A 17,057-nucleotide genomic window follows, 5' to 3' on the forward strand; every position below is an offset into this window, starting at 1 on the left:
GAAAATTAATAAAAACAAACACCAAAACCAAACAAAAACCCCTGTAACAATGAGATACAGCTACAGAATGGCCAGCATCCAGAACACTGACAACACCAAACGCTGGCTTCGATGCGGAGCAACAGGACCGCTCACTCACTGCTGGAAGAAACGCAAACTGGTAGAGCCCCTTCGGAAGACAATCCGGTGGTTTCTGACAAAACTAAACATACTCTTACCACACATTCTAGCAATCAGGCTCTTGGGCATTTTGCCCCCCAAAGTTGAAAACTTATGTCCACACAAAAACCCACATGAGCAGCTTTATTCATAATTGCCAAAACTTGGAAGCAACCAAATGTCCTTCAGTTGGTGAACGGATAAATAAATTGTGGTACATCCAGGCAATGGAACATCATTCAGCCCTCAGCAGAAATGAACTGCCACGCCATGAAAAGACATGGAGGAATCTTAAATGCATGTTACTAAGTGAAAGAAGTAAGTCTGAAAAGACTATTTACTATATGACATTCTAGAAAATAATGTAAAAAGACTATGGAGAGAACAAGAAAAGATCAGTGGTTGGCTGGTTTGGGGAAGGGAGGAGAGGGATGAATAGGCAGAGCACAGAGGACTTTTAGGGCAGTGAAAATACTCTGTATGACATTATGATGATGGATACATGTCATTATACCTGTGTCCAAACCCACAGAATGTACACCACCAAGAGCGAATCCTAAGGTAAACTACAGATTTGGGGGGATTCTGAGGTCAATGTAGGTTCATCAGTTGTAATCAATGTACTTCTCTGGTGTGGGATGTTGAGAATGGGGGAGGCTATGCATGTGTGGGGGCAGTAGCGTATGGGAAATCTCTGTACCTTCCCCTCAATTTTGCTGTGAATCTAAAACTGCTCTAAAGAAAATGCAATCACCAACCCCCCCCCCCCAAAAAAAACACACACAAAAAAAACAAAAAACCCTCTAAACATACCAGACCAACATTGCCCTGAATACCCAACAAGGAGAATTTACTTAAACCTTTAGGAAAGTGGGTACCCTCAATTTGCAGATCTGAACATTTTGGTTTCAAAGTTGAATCTTAAAGCAAGTTAGACACATCTACCTAGCATATATTTTAGTTTCTGGATTATTGTAGTTGGAGAGATGGCAAAACAAGCTGTTAACTATTTTATTTGAAACTCCCTATTTTAAATCTGTGTAAACAAAAAATAAATGAGATGCTGACACTGATATAAGGCTGAAAATGCCATGCTTCACCCCAAATTTCAAATGCCACATGCATCAAGAGCTTCATGGCAACAGGACATTAACTGAGAACCTCTCATTGGCAAATACTGAAATATGAAGTTCTAAAATCATAAATACAAAGTAATGCTGTTGTCCACCTTAAATATTTCAGGCATCATTTCTTTTGAAAATAAAGGTAAGAATAATGTCTGAGCCTCCCTGTATCCTTAACACCCAATACTAAGTATTGAAAACATCGTGTGGTTGGAGGTACAATGGATTTCAAATCTTTCTGAGAGCCGCTGTCTACACCGAGGTCCTCAAACAAAAGTCAAACACCTGGGCACTAAAACCTCAGACCCCTGGTTTTAAACATTCTTGCATTCTTCCCTTTATGTCGTGGAATTCCTGAGTTTATTGCCGACGTTCCAGGCAAGTCCTGATATTTATTGAAACTTCTGAAATTATTGCCTTGAAATTCCAGGCAAGTCCTTTATCCCAGTTAAGCCTCAGTTTCCTCATCCGTGAAGTGGGGATGATAATGCCAGCCCTTTCACCCCATAGAGTTATGGTGAGAAGCAAATGAGATACTGAATGCAAAACTGCTTTGTGAGCAGAAAAGCTTTCTACCATTGTGATGCAGACTCCAGTGAACCATAAAGCCATCCAGTGTGATCTGGAGCTCCGGAGTCAATCTGACGGGAAAAATACCAGAGGCTCCTGCAGCACGAGGAGGGATCATAAATCCACGCCACCCACACCTGTCGCCCAGCTCAGCAGCATCAGCAGAGAGGCCATGACCTGCTCTTCACGGAAAACCTTCCTGCCAAGAAAATGTGAAAACATTTCCACATTTCACTGGGAGAGGTCAGACCTGTGAAGCCTCAGGTTTACAATTCCTTGCAAAGGAGCATAACCCACATGCTCCCCTCCTGCAAGGACCAGGGCTCATGCCGACCCCCAGGAGCCTCTCTAGGGAGAATGATTCCAAGGAGATGGTGACTCTCCATGTCCAGTGTCTGAAAACGACCACGTGGACGAGGATGCTAAGGTAGACATGGGCTGGGTTCACGCCACGGCCCCAGAGACCCCCAAGAAAGCATTTCTGCTGGCGCCGTGAGAATGAAGCCAGGTTACAGAGGTTGGGAACAAGAGGAGAGGAAGCCATGGGAGCAAGGAGGATAGAGATGATCATCCCCGAGAATTTGGTAGAGAAGGAAAAGAAGAAACAGTGGTGATGATATTGGTTTTCGTGAGAAGTAGGGTGGCTCCTTAAAGGAACAGGCTGAAGGGCAGAGAAGCAGACAAAGGATGGCAACAACTTAAGACAGAAAACAGGCTGGGCTTTCTAAAGAGGCTGTTCTGGTAGCACTAAGAGGCGCAGACGGCTTTTAAAAATGGGTCAAAAACCTTATGTCACAAATCTAAGAGGATCGTTTCAAGAAGGAGAAAGGGGTCATTAACAGCTGCCAGGACTTTAAGTGCTTTATGGGCATTTCACATATAACCTTTGTCCCAGCCCTATGAGATAATAACTGTTAGTATTAGTATTATTCCCATTTCATAGATGAAGAAACAGAGGCTCCAAGAGGCCAGGCCACACTACTTAGTAAACAATGATGCTGCTAATCAAGGAGACTTCTTAAAATAAAGCCTAAGCTTGTTACAGCGAACCCCATGAAAGGCCCTTCGATGCTCTGCCTCCTGTCCCGCCACCGCCCCCACCTCCTCCTGGATCGCTTTCCCCTTTGCTCACTTCACTCCAGCTCCCTCTGGGCTGCCTGGCTGCTTCTTCCAACTAACTGAGAGCTTTCCCACCCCAGGCCCTTTGCACTTGCTGTCCTCTCTGAACAACCAGCTGTTTGCTGTCTGGCTGCTTCTCATCTGTAGATCTCAGTGTAAATGTCAGCTCCTTGACACCCTGTCTGGAGCCAATGCCCCTCCTCCAGGTCCCGGTATCACTACATCTACAACACAATGTCTCTCTTGGGATCATAACAAAATTATCTCTGTGTGTTTCTATTCTGTCCCGACTAGAGAGGAAGAAAGCTCCATGATTATAGGTGTCTTCACTGCTGCCTTCATCCTTCTCTCTCGTGCCCAGCGAACTGACACTCAGCAGTCACGAAATCAGTGGGTGAATGAGTAAACTAGTAAATAATACTCCTTGGGTAGTGTTAAGGGCTACGTATATTCTGGAGGATTTTTCCTTCCAGATCAGAATGCCCAGGTCTGCCCTAACCTGGGCAGCAGGGCTGGTCTCTGGGGAAAGAGTGGGCAGCTCGGCAGCTCGTCTAAGCCGTGACAAGCACAGGATGCAATAAATTCCTTTGGCCTGAGAAGGCTGTTATTCACAGAAGGGAGAGACTCCGGTCTACCTTGACTTTTTTCACCTCTGAGGTTGCACAATTCTTTCCATGAGGAAGTCCTATCACGAGGCTCTCCACTCAAAAGCCTCCTGGGACTTGATATCTCATTCAGAGTAACGGTCCTTCCAGGGCTCTCAAGGCCCACAGACCTGCCCCTCCCCACCACTCCCTTCCTAGACCCTTCTCTTCCCACCACACCTGGCTCCTGCCAGTCCCATCGGACTCCTTGCTGTTTTGAGAACACTCTGAGCACACTTGCTTGTCAGCATCTCTGAGCCCGTGTTGTTGCCTTTGTTTAGGCTCTTTTTCCCTCAGAGTCACACGCTCACATCTTCACTTCCTTTAGGCCTCTGCTCACATGTCACCACCTTTCCAGCACGTGTAACATAAAACAGCAACCACCTCTGCTCAGGGCACCCACATCTCCCCTACCTTGCGTTATCTTCTCCCTAGCACTTTCCACTACACACACACACACACACACACACACACACACACACACCTGTGCGCACCTGCACGCTCACACATACTCATGCCACACATCTTTGTTTACGCTGTCTCTCACTGAGAGAAACATGAACTCCAAGAAGGCAGAATTTTTGTCCGTTTTTTAATTTTCTTTTTACTGATATATCCCCAGTGCCCGGCATGTAGTAGATACTCAATGATTTAGAGATGGCAATTTAAAAGAGTGAGTGGACCCATCGATTCCACTTCTGGAAATATACCCAAAGAAACCTGAAACACTAATTCGTAAGAATATATGTACCCTTATGTTCATTGCAGCGCTATTTACAATAGCCAAGATTTGGAGGCAGCCCAAGGGCCCATCGGTAGATGAGTGGACAAAAAGCTGTGGTACATTTACATGATGGAATACTACTTGGCCATAAAAAGGAAAGAAATCTTACCTTTTGTGACAGCATGGATGGACCTGGAAAGTATTACGCTAAGTGAAATAAGCCAGTCAGAGAAAGACAAATACCATATGATTTCACTTCTATGTGGAATCTAACAAACAAAAGAAACTAACAAACATAATAGAAATGGACTCATAGATACAGAACAGACTGACAGCTGTCAGAGGGAGTGGGGTTCGGGGGCTGGATGAAAAAGGTGAAGGGATTAAGTAAAAAAACAAACAAACTGATAGACACACACAACAGTATGGTGATTACCAGAGGGAGGGGACTGGGGGAGGGAGAATAGGGTAAAGGAATAAATGGTGATGGAAGGAGACTTGACTTGGGGTAGTGAACACACAATACAACATACAGATGATGTATTATAGAATTGTATACCTGAAACCTATATAATTTTATTAGTCAATGCCACCACCATAAATCCAATAAAATAAAAAATAAGAGTAAGTGGAAACAGCATGGTGGTTCCTCAAAAAGTTACACACAGAATTACCATATGACTCAACAATTCTACTCCTAGGTATATACCCAAAATAACTGAAAACAGGAACCCAAACTGATATCTATTCGACAGTGGTCATTGGAGCATTACTCATAATAATCAAGAGATGGAAACAACCCATATCCAACAAATGAATGGATAAACAAAATGTGAAACATACATAATTATTATTCAGCCTTAAAGAGGAAGGGAATACTGACACATGCTACAACGTGGATGAACTTTGAAGACATTATGCTAAGTGATAAGCCAATCACAAAAGGACAAATACATCTGATTCCACTTATATAAGGCACATACACTAGTCAAATTCCAGATGCAGAAAGTAGAACAGTGATTGCCAGGCACTGGGGAGAAAGGAGAGTGGGGGATTATTGTTTAATGGATACAGTTTGGGATGATGACAACTGTTTGAGAGATGGATGGGGTGAAAGTTGCACAACAATGTGGATGTATTTGATGCCACTGAACTATGCACTTAAAAATCATTAAAATAATAAATTTTATGGTATGTACATTTTACCATAATTTAAAAAACCTATATGCAATTGGTTATTGGAAAACTTTTAAGTATGATTGGAATAACTTGGATATGTGAATCTACTTTTTCAACTGTAAATTTTATGAAATATACATGCACATTAAGTATTTTTGTAAAATTTAGCATCCAAATTAAGATGTGCTAATAGAGTAAAATACACACCACATTTCAAAGGCCTAGTACAAATATGTAAAATATCCTATTGATAATTTTAGTGATTACATGTTGAAATGATGATATTTTTATGTATTTTTAAATAATCAAAAATATAATTAAAACTTTTTTAAAGAAAGGAATGAGGTTCTGATACATGCTGCCACATGGGTGAATCTTGAAAACATCTCACTAAGTGATTCCGCTTATATGAAATATCTGCAATAGGAAAATTTATAAAAACAGAAAGCAGATTAGAGGTCACAGGTGCTGGGGAGAGGAAAGAATGGAAAAGTATTGCTTATGGGTACAGAGGTTTGGTTTGGGGGAATGAAATATTTTAGAAATAGAAAATGGTGATGGTTGCACAACACTGTGAATGTAATTAATGTCCCTGAATTATACAATAAAAATGGAAAATTTTTGACTTGGGGAGGTAAGCACACAATGTAATATAGAGGTGATGTATTATAGAATTGCACACTTGAAAACTATATGACTATAAACTGGTGTCACCCCCAATAAATTTAATTAAAAAATAATTTTTAAATGGCAAAGTTTATGTTATATAAAAAACATATCAGGAATGCAAATATATATATATATATATATATATATATATATATATATATATATATATATATGGCAGAGCCCACATTCTTAAAGCCAGAGAAAGCAATAACCTACTACAGTAAACATTGGTGTGCCAGCTCCCTGGGTACTTTCTCCATGAAACTTTCCTGACTTGTTCTTCAGATTTGAACACGAAGGAATTATCCCAGGTGTGTTCCTCAGATGTAGACAGCTCTCCCTGGAGAAAGTACCTGAGAGTAAAAACCTTCCCACTGTGAATTCCCATGAACAAACCCTTGGTGATAGCCGGCTACCCTGTATTTGTATCTCTTCTGCCTCTCATAATACATGAGAGGAGGTGTGGGGTATGCCAGGTGGCCATAGGACATGTCACATACAGGGGAAGTTCTGAATAGGCTCTGAAATTAGAACATACTTGGTTTGTCTTTCCAAGAAGCTGCAAAGAAGCTAAAGGTGAAAAGCTTTTTGTGTAATATAATTTCCTATGTGATACATCAGAGAATACATGTAAATACTATATTTACAACTTCCCTTAAGCATATACTTCTATAACTACATATGTTGTAGAGTACAATATATGTATTGGTGTATATGTTAAATACGCCAATTCTGTGGAGAGCTCAGAGAGGACCATCCTATGTTACCTGAAGTTTGTGAGGCCTCCTACCCTTGTCTCTTAAAAAAATGTATTGCTGAAAGGCCAAGGAGCAAAACACCCAATTACATGAACCCGCAGGCATTTGGCTCTCTCTGTATACAGCTTGATTTCTGTCCAGTCCTGCTTCTCCCCCGCCCCATTCCTTTCACGGCTATTGATTGCTGGTGAATATCTTCCACTACACTTTCTAAGCAACTGTTTTGGAAGAACTCAACCTGCAGACAAATACCTACTCTGCATCAGACATTCTCCCAGGTGCTGGGAAATTAGCAAAGAATATACAGACAAAAAGCCCTGCCCCCATGGAGGTCCTGCTTCAGGGGGGTTCATGGGAACGCAGCATTGTCTTCCTGCCTCTCAGGCAGGTGTGATGGCTGCTTCAAAAGCAGGAAGAAGGATGTCATCCTGTGATGACAGAGTGACAAGCAAGAGGGAAAGCCTAGAGCTGCACTTTGCAATTCGAAAGCCACTAGTCACGGTGGCTTTTTGAGCATTTGAAATGTGGCTGGTCTGAAGTGGATGAGCTGTTAAAACACAGAATTTCAGAGACTTGATAATAATAATTTTAAAAAAAGGAATGGAAAATATCTCAACCATTTTTATATTAACTACATGTTGAAATTATAGAATTGTGGATATATTAGGTTAAATAAAATATATTATCCTCCTCGCTCATAGGTTGACACTTAACCACTGAGCCATGCTGGCCAAGCTACTATTAAAATAAATTTCACCATTTCTTTGTACTTACTTTTTAAATGTAACTGCTAAAAATTTTAAAATTACACATGTGGCTTGCATTCTATTTCTATTGGACAGCACTGGCCTAGAGAATTACAAATAACATAGCCACGGAACCTCCAGCCACCATCTCTGGCCAGATGTCTGGTTAAAAAAATAAGCCCCCATTAACTGAAGTCTCTGCAGTCAGCTATCAGCTACTTACAGCGGAGTTACCTCCGTTACTTCCCTCAGAGAGGAGAGCGAACCAAGGGCTGGGCCCAGTGACCAGCCCTGGACCTGCCCTGCGGTGGGGGCTGAACTTAGCCTGGCGCCCCATCCACCTGAGCAGGAGGGAGGCAGATATATGAACCCTACGTGGAAAAATTCCCGGCCATGGAATACACTGATCATCAAGATAGTTATTATAAAAAAAAAAAGCAAAGCCAGAATCTCTGATGACCAGGAAAGAGGGCAGCCAGGGGATTCCTCCCAGTCTGGGAACCAGAGCACAAAGCCTTCATGGTTTCCTTTTGCCCTGCCTCCTGGTGCACATTTATTTGGATAATTTTAGCCAGAGATTCCCAAAGGCCCTGTGCAACCCTGGGTGGGCCAGGAACTACAAGAGGGTTTTCTTTTTTTCTCCAAGAAAAAGAAGGCCCAGCCCTTCAGCCCCCCAGGCCTACTGGCTGGTTTCCCCGTCCCCCTTGTAAATACCACAGTAGCCAGATGCAAGTCAAGACCCAGACAAGGCTGTGGTCATCATCCCACCACAGGAAAAGGATGCTCAGATGCAAATTTGGAGAGAGGCTTAAATACAGAAACAAAGGGATTGGCCGGTACTGGCTCACCCAGTACAGCTCCAGAACGAACTACAGATGTTATATAGGACACACTTTGTACAGCTCTTGAGCTGCAGAGGTCATTCACCCAGTCCCTGAACAGCTTCCCTGTGCCAACCCCTGTGCTGGGTGCTCAAGACTAAGGGATGAGCCAGGAGCCAGACATGGTCCCTGTCTTCAGGTTGCTTACAGTGAATGTAAAAGAGACACCCCGTCCCCCCCCGCCCCCCCAAAAAAGCAATCAATGAAGGACACTGATCAATGACATCTGGTAGGACCAGACTCTGGGAACCCAGACTAGGAATGGCATAAAGAAGGGGGAAGTGGAGAGGAGGCCAGGAAGGGCTTCTTGGAGGAGATGGTGATGTTTACTAAACTCACTCATAAAGAGAACAAGTTAGCTAAGCCAGAAACAATACAGATTCCCCCTGGGCCAGGGCTCTAAGCTCCCATTCTTTGATAAAATTTTGAAGAGCAAAGTATACACTTGTATTTGTTCCTCTTTTAAAGAACATTCATCTTCACCGATAAAGTAAACTTCTTTTTCTGTTATTGTTGTTCCTCACCCAAGGGTATTTTTCCATTGATTCTTTTTAGAGCTAGTGGAAGGGAGGGAGAAAGATCAATGTGAGACACATCAAATGGTTGCCTCCCTCTTGTGCCTCAACCAGGATTCGAACCCATAACCCAGGTACATGCCCTTGATGCAAAATCACACCCAAGACCCTTCGGGCCATGGGCCAACACTCTAACCACTGAGCTACCGGCCAAGTTTACACTAAGTAAACTTCTTAATGAAACCATGTGTATGCAACTATTTTTTCAACTACAAAGCACTATGCAAATGTTGGGTGGTAACACTAATAAAATTGCTGTGACTGTGATCATAGGCTGGCAGATCCCTACCATATTCCTGCTGGACCGCTCTTCACGCAGTGGCTCTGTTCAAGGCCACCAGCCAGACTCCAGGACTCAGAGGGTGTCCATCCCAATGCCTCCTTGGCAAGACCAAGGAAATCCAAGTAGCCAACATCCCACACTGGTAGCTCCCTTTTACAGAAGGGCTCTTCGTAGCCTTCTCCGGCACTATTGGTGGGCGTGTCCACAGGAAGAGCCTCTGGGGGCAGAGCTTGACCATGCCTAGAATACTGTCAGTATCATACTGTCAAAGGTATGACATACCTTTGACTCTGATATTCTCACAAGCTATCTATGGTCTCATGTCCATACAGAGCACGTATGAGGGAGTATACTGCAGCTCTGTTTAAAGTGGCAATAGACTGGAAGCAAGCTAAGCAGTTAAATAAATTCTGATCTAGCCATAAAATGGGAAGCCTTAAAAATAATAAAAGGATGCCCTAACCGGTTTGGCTCAGTGGATAGAGCATCAGCCTGCGGACTGAAAGGTTCCAGGTTTGATTCCAGTCAAGGGCATGTACCTTGGTTGTGGGCACATCCCCAGTAGGAGGTGTGGAGGAGGCAGCTGATCAATGTTTTTCTCTCATCGATGTTTCTAACTCTCTATCTCTCTCCCTTCCTCTCTGTAAAAAAATCAATAAAATATATATTTTAAAAAAAAATAATAAAAGGATTGATTAGTGGCCCATGAACCTGATACAAAACAATCTCTAACATATAATTTTGAGTGACAAAAAGCAAGATACACAACAAATATGTGTGAAATATCCATTAAATATAAGGGGGATGCATGCATCCATATGCGCGCGCGCACACACACACACACACACACATACACACACACACATACACACACATACACACACACCCATGTAGAGGCTCCCAGGGAAGGCACAGGAAATGGGACCCTGGCTGCCTCCCGGGAGGGGACCTGGGGAAGACATTTCTTTCCACAGTACATTTTCTTGTCCTGCTTGAATTATTTTTCTATCATTAGCATCATTTCTCTTTTTAATTATAGGAAACTAATTCTTTTTTTCCTAAAAGGACAAAGAAGTCTTTATTTATAAATGTATTAATAAAAGGAACTACAGTGAACCCAGATTAACCACTTCCTATGAAGACAATAAAAAAAAGAGTTTTTTTCAATTCAGTTTAATATTGTTGAGAATTGAATTTACTCAAGTTCAAATATAATATCCAACGCACACGTTCATGCACACCCACATACTCCGTGTGGAGCTGTGGTGACTGGTGTAATCATTAGCACAGCCTGACTGGTAATCTAGGCTTGCCCGTGTCTAAGGTAGCAGTGCCAGGAGTCCATTGTCAGGTAAGTGGACGAATGCAGAGTTCATCTAAGATTCTTGTTCAACTGGAACAGAATTTCACACCCTGGAGACCATCCTCTGCTCTATTCGCAAGTGTCCATATTAGGTAAAGCCGTACTTGATATGGCCCAGCCGGTGCATGGAGCTTTGGGGGCTGTAGTGGGTGATTTCAGAGGCCTGGAATGTCAGATAGGCTTATGTAGGCCAGAAGATAGCAGACTTCCTCTCCAGCTTCACCCTCCCAACCTCCCACCCAGCTCCCTACCTCCCTCTGTAGCTCAGAAACCACATAATGAGTTGGGCTGTATGCATGACCCAGTCTGGACTACCCCCCACTGAGGAACCACTGCAGAGGCAAAAATGGGCAAGGGTCAGGTTCAGGAGCAAAAGGTGTGGGGTGACCCTACTGGATGCTCACAAAATGCAGACATTTCCTTTTCACGAGTGAATGAAAGAGTCTCCATTATACAGGTTGGCCCCATTACTGCTGGTGACAAAAGAGTCCATGACTCATTTCCTTCACGCATGTTGTTATGGCGATGATATACAAATGGCTTCTCCCCTGAATAGGTTACCTATAGTTAATGAGCCATCCCAGGGAGACCTGTGGAAAGAACCCAGGACTGGGAATCGGGGCTCATTCCCGATGGTCCCCCAGATCTCCCGTGTGATTGCAGGACCCTGTCTTCACCACATGGCCCCAGGAGGCCTTTCTCTCTGGTCTCCTCCTGCCACCCGCCCATTCTGCTCTCTCCAGCTCCCCCCCCTCTCACCTCTCCCCACAGGTATCTTCATTCCCTTTTCATGAGCAACACTCTACCTCGTCCTAGATTGCATCTCTGCCTTGTGTTCCCTCTAGCTCTTCCCCCAGCAATGCCAAACTCCTATTTACCTGTCAAGCCTCAAATCATACCACCTCTTCCAGGAAGCATTCTAGACTACCCCAATCACACAGATTCCTGTAGAACTGTGTACACGCCTCTCTAACAGCACTTAGGATATTAATGGTAATAATGGCTAAACATGTACTGATCACTTACTAGTACGTATGTACTAGGCAGCAATTCTAAAACACTTTACAAAACTAACCTTCTTGCCCTAACTGGTTTGGCTCAGTGGATAGAGCGTCAGCCTGTGGACTCAAGGGTCCCAGGTTCGATTCCGGTCAAGGGCATGTACCTGGGTTGCGGGCACATCCCCAGTAGGGAGTGTGCAGAAGGCAGCTGATCGATGTTTCTCTCTCATTGATGTTTCTAACTCTGTATCCCTCTCCCTTCCTCTCTGTAAAAAAATCAATAAAATATATTAAAAAAAAACAAAAACCTAACCTTCTTTAATTTTCACAGTCACTTCATGAAGAAAGTTCTTCATTCTACAGAGAATGCTACTGAGGTTCAGAGATTTAAGTAAGTTCTCAGGGCCACAGAGATACTAAGTGGCTGATGGGTGCCTAGACAAGTGCCTGGCACACAGTAGCTGCTCAATAATTATTCGCCTCATACATGATTAAGTGAACAAATACAAAAATAATGGCATTTCTGTCTCCTGTATAGAAAGTTCAAGTAAGAACTTCTTAGTCTTTCACACCATCTCCCCTGTTGAACACCTACTAATGTACAGGGCAAGGGAAATATATAACAAATAAATGAGCTAGCTAGCTAAATAAATAAATAAATAAATAAGCCAGCCAGCCAATAAATGGAGCCCAAGTCCTGCCAATGCCACCCACTAGCTTCAGACAAACAGTTTTAGCTTGCTGGGCCCAGTTTGTCACGTGTCAAATAGAGTGACTGTACACAGCATTCTCTCAAGTTCCTTCCCTCAAGGTACACTGCCCCGCCAGTGTGGCTCAGTGGTTGAGCATCAACCTATGAACCAGGAGGTCACAGTTTGATTCCTGGTCAGGGCACATGCCCAAGTTTCGGGCTCCAACTTCAGTAGGGGGCGTGCAGGAGGCAGCTGATCAATGTTTCTCTGTCATCATTGATTTTTCTCTCTCTCCCTCTCCCTTCCTCTCTTTGAAATCAATAAAAAACATATTGTTTTAAAAGGTACTTATAAAATAAATGACCAGACTCCACGATTTTGTGGTTATGGTAACTCCCATATTAAATTACATATTGCATTTTCTTCTGGGTATTTTCCCTGGGAACATTACACAATTGGATGTGGCATTTGATCCAGGTACTGCCTAATACAGAGCCAATAGCAGACCTTAAAGAGTACATTTGGCCTGATCCTTGGTTCATTCCAAGGTTCATATCCAAACAGATCACACCCAGGGAAAGAATTATTAAGTGACTGGCAAAATCCTTGTAAATAATAGTTAATAACAAACAATGATCCCAAGTTAGAGTATGCAACCAGCATCTAAGCCACTTTAGTGACCTTGCAGGTCCTTCTTCCTGTCCCTGGCACCTGAGACCTTCTTCTCTAAACAGATCCTGGTCACGGATCTCCCCCCACGATCACCACCAGCACACACCCCCACACGCATGCACACTCACACACACTGCTGGCACGAAAGGAGCAGCATAGTGCTTAGCACATAGTAGGGACTGATAAATGCTTATGAAACGCGAAAGCCCAGATCCACTCCAGATGGGGCTGAAATGTGTCCACTTCAGCGCAAGGTCAGCGTCCTGGCTGAATTTCGTTCATTCCCACTCTACCTGTGGCTAATCAGGAGCTTGGCTGTTTGCCTGGGACCCGACACACCTGTGTCCCATGACGAGCCACATGCATGTTAATGCCAAGCATTTCTTGTTTGGCTAATTAACGCTCAGGCAAAGGGTCCCTGAAGGAGGCATGTGAGCAAGACCGTGTTCTCATCGGAAGAGCAGGAGGACCGTGTTCTGTGTTTTGCTTGACTCAGAGCGCAGAGTATAAGTGCCAGGCTCTTAGAGCTGAGCACACCATCCATGTAAATCCATGATGGAAAGGGCCCCTCCGGCAACCGGATTGCAAGTAAACAGGCACTGCAAAGGACACCTGTTGTTTATCTGTCTCTCCCCTCATGTCCTTGAGGACCTGCTCCTCCCACCTGTCAATCAAGTGATGCTTGAAAGGGCTGCCAGAGACAGTAGTCAGGTCCCCTGGCGTTGGCCACAGTAACTGGCTCAGAGGTGAGCCTACAGGGATCCTTCCCTGGGACTTTTTTCAATATTGAGCAGGGAGAGAAAGGTTTAGCCTTTTGTGTCACAGTGCTATAAAGATATGAACTAGAGCAGCGGTTCTCAACCTGTGGGTCGCGACCCCTTTGGCGGTCGAACGACCCTTTCACAGGGGTCGCCTAAGACCATCCTGCATATCAGATATTTACATTACAATTCATAACAGTAGCAACATTACAGTTATGAAGTAGCAACGAGAATAGTTTTATGGTTGGGTCACAACATGAGGGACTGTACTTAAAGGGCCAGAAGGTTGAGAACCACTGAACTAGAGCCTACCAATATGGGAAAAATCTGTTTGCAGGATGGAGGAATGGAGCCAAAGCAAAACAAAACATCCAAAGATAGATGGAAGGAGAGGGGGTGGGACAGACTTGGAGTGTCTGGACCTTCCTGTTTATACGAATTACGGCTTTCCCTGTGTTCTTTAGGGTAGTTTGAGGTGGCTTTCTGAAATGTGCAGCTAGAGTGGCCTCACACAGTCACACTGTACTTAGAATTCATTTTCAAATGTATTTTCTACTCTTCAGGTAGTTTTTATGAGATGGGCTATCCCACATTTGTAATGTCTTTGCTCCTCCTCCTAAGAAAGGTGTAAAAATTCCTGGGCGAGAATCACTCGTACTCAGCCTCACTCGCTAAAGATGTTAGTTCTTCCTCTTTGTATCGCAGGCACCAATGGTGACCTGCCAACCACTGGATGTGAGGACTCTTCTGTTTCAAGGCACCAAAGCTTGTAAAATAGGGGCTGGCCAGACAGGCGAGGCAACCGGCTAGTCATTTTTAAAAGAGGGACATTTACATGGTGGTCAGCCCTCCATTCTATCCCTCTGCTGGCTGACTCCCTCTGAAGGTCTGTCTTCAGATCTCCAACAGAATTCCCCCCAAAGCTAGAAGGAGCAAGGCATTTCCTGATAAAATAAGGTCTCTGAAAATTTTCCCAGAGAACATTGCAATCCAACCACCTAACTTCTATGGCACCTTTCTTTTTTTCCTCATCTGAGGATGATTTTTATTTATAATTTAGAGAGAGGAAGAGAGAGAAAGAGAGAAGTAACATCAATCGATTGCCTCCCGTACACTCCCTGACCGGGGATCAAACATGTAACCTAGATACGTGCCCTGACCAGGAATCGAACCCACAACCTTTGGTGTATGGGACGATGCTCCAACCAATCGAGCCACCTGTTTAACAGAAAGCCACCATGTGCAAGTACTGAGAACGGTAATGCTTTTGAAGCTAAAAGCTTCCCCTGCCTCTATGTCTGAGGAACTTGTCCAGTGAACTATGAACGAAGTTACAACAACTAGGAAGGGAGGTGCTGGGCGGGGCTGGCACCAAGGATACAGGCCCCACTCCTTTCTCCCCCTCCCTTTCTTTAACACTTCCATCTCCTCTGTATAAGGCTGAAGCTTGGCAGGTTATGGGCAGGGTGGCTAGGGTGCTCTGGGCTGAAGCGCTTGGTCTGATGCAATGCTCTTCCCATGCCCCATACAGCTGCGCGTCCCAGCCTCAGAGGAGCTTGGCAGCTGTCTCCCCAGGGGCAAGGGAAAGCAGCCGTATCCCACGGTGGACTCAAAGGCTCCTCATCACCAAAACAAACACACAACAGTCCCGATCGCCATGGAGAGTTCAATCCTCTTGTCTGAGATTGGCACCGACTAGAATTCCAAGAGCTCTGGCTGCGCTATCTCCTGTGAGGTCTAAATACAGCATGCTCACTTTTAACCTAAACATCCAGTCTGGACCAGCACCCAGGGCAGACAGACCCCAAGGCCCGGCCAGGAAGTCTTGATTCCTGGCTGTCCATGAATCGATGGGCACTGCAGCGCTACCTGAGATGGGATGTGCTCGTCAGTCCCATTCACAGATGCTGTTATGGCCCAACAGTGGGGGAAGCAATCAGCTTGTGGAGGGTTAACCACAGTCATGATCCAGAGCAGAGAAATGCATGCTGGGGGAGAGGTGGGGAGGTAGGGAGGTTGGGGAAGAAGAGAAAGAGGGAGGGAGGAAAAGGCAGTAAGGACCAAAGACCTATTTCTTAGCCAGTTAAAGTCAGGGCATCTTTCTAAAATGTTTGCTCCCGGGGGAACACAACTCTCTCATTATGCGTCTCCATGGAATTTAGGGCTTAAGCTCTAGAATCAGATCAAGGTTGCCTTCTAATTATGTGACCTTGGGCAAGATAATTGACTTTTCAGTGTCTATATCTCTAAAATGACCCAATGGACTACTGTGGGTGTTCGATGAAACCGTGTACATTAAGTGCCCAGCACACAGATGTTGCCCAATAAATAGCAGCTACTAGCAGTAGTCATAGAAGTAGAATAATACCAAGTATGCCTTTATTTTCTCATCCTTGGAGAGGGCACAAGAAGAGTTGTTTAAGCCACCATGATAAGATGAAAACTCTCAATCTGAATACATTTGGGCAAAGAAAACCTGCAACTGAGAAGGCAATAAAACACACCCACACCCACACCTGTTGAGAACCTTAGACTGTCCAAATGGCAACAGCTTCCTACCCTCTCAGCAAGTCAGTCCACACGCCCCACAAGGGTAAGAAATGCCGCACGCCGGTCCCCTTTACCTTGGTGTTCACGCATGACTTCCCTCGCTTATACTCCTTGTGGGATCCACGCTTGTCCAGTTTGTGCCACAGGGCTTTGGCCTTCCAGGAGGTCACTTTGGACTTGAGCTTGGAATAAAAGTTCCTGTGGTCCAGGGGGTCTAGGTCCAGGTGTCGAGTGAGGATGTTGAAGGCCTGGAGGGTGCCTTTGCATGTGGAAGCCTGGACAAAGTTCTCAAAAATCTGCCCGGCCTGGCTCTGCTTCTCGTCCTCGTTTTCCCCCATGTTTCAGGAGCCGCGTGGCGCAGTGGTGTGGAGAAGATGGAGGAGGACACCATGAAGGACCCGGAGGAACGTCACACCTGCAAAGGTAGGCGGAGGCAGAGGTGAGCTCCAAGGGTGGACAGGAATGAGTGCTGGGGGAGCAAATGAAATTCCTTTAAGGTGCTAACCAGAGTACTTCATGCGAAACATAAAAATCCACAGAAAATGTACAACCGTACTGTCTACCCTGGCAATGCTGCCTGCTGGCAC

General features: G+C 44.5%; 1 protein-coding gene and 1 long non-coding RNA gene across 11 annotated transcripts in view; one reads left to right on the forward strand and one right to left on the reverse strand.

Moving 5' to 3' along the window:
* Window positions 1-17,057, forward strand: part of LOC139017202 (uncharacterized) — a 425,767-nt gene that overhangs the window by 390,446 nt on the left and 18,264 nt on the right. The window lies entirely within an intron of this gene.
* Window positions 1-17,057, reverse strand: part of MICAL2 (microtubule associated monooxygenase, calponin and LIM domain containing 2) — a 207,781-nt gene that overhangs the window by 139,677 nt on the left and 51,047 nt on the right. For all 10 annotated transcript variants that reach the window (XM_070425266.1, XM_070425263.1, XM_070425264.1 and 7 more), the window contains one exon: window positions 16,545-16,885. In XM_070425266.1, coding sequence (XP_070281367.1) covers window positions 16,545-16,808 — 264 coding nt within the window. In that variant the 5' untranslated portion in view covers window positions 16,809-16,885. The remainder of the gene's footprint in view (window positions 1-16,544; window positions 16,886-17,057) is intronic.

The sequence above is a fragment of the Myotis yumanensis genome, unplaced genomic scaffold (genome assembly GCF_028538775.1).
Source record: "Myotis yumanensis isolate MYYU_CA2020_CCGP unplaced genomic scaffold, mMyoYum1.0.hap1 SCAF_10, whole genome shotgun sequence".
NCBI lineage: Eukaryota > Metazoa > Chordata > Mammalia > Chiroptera > Vespertilionidae > Myotis > Myotis yumanensis.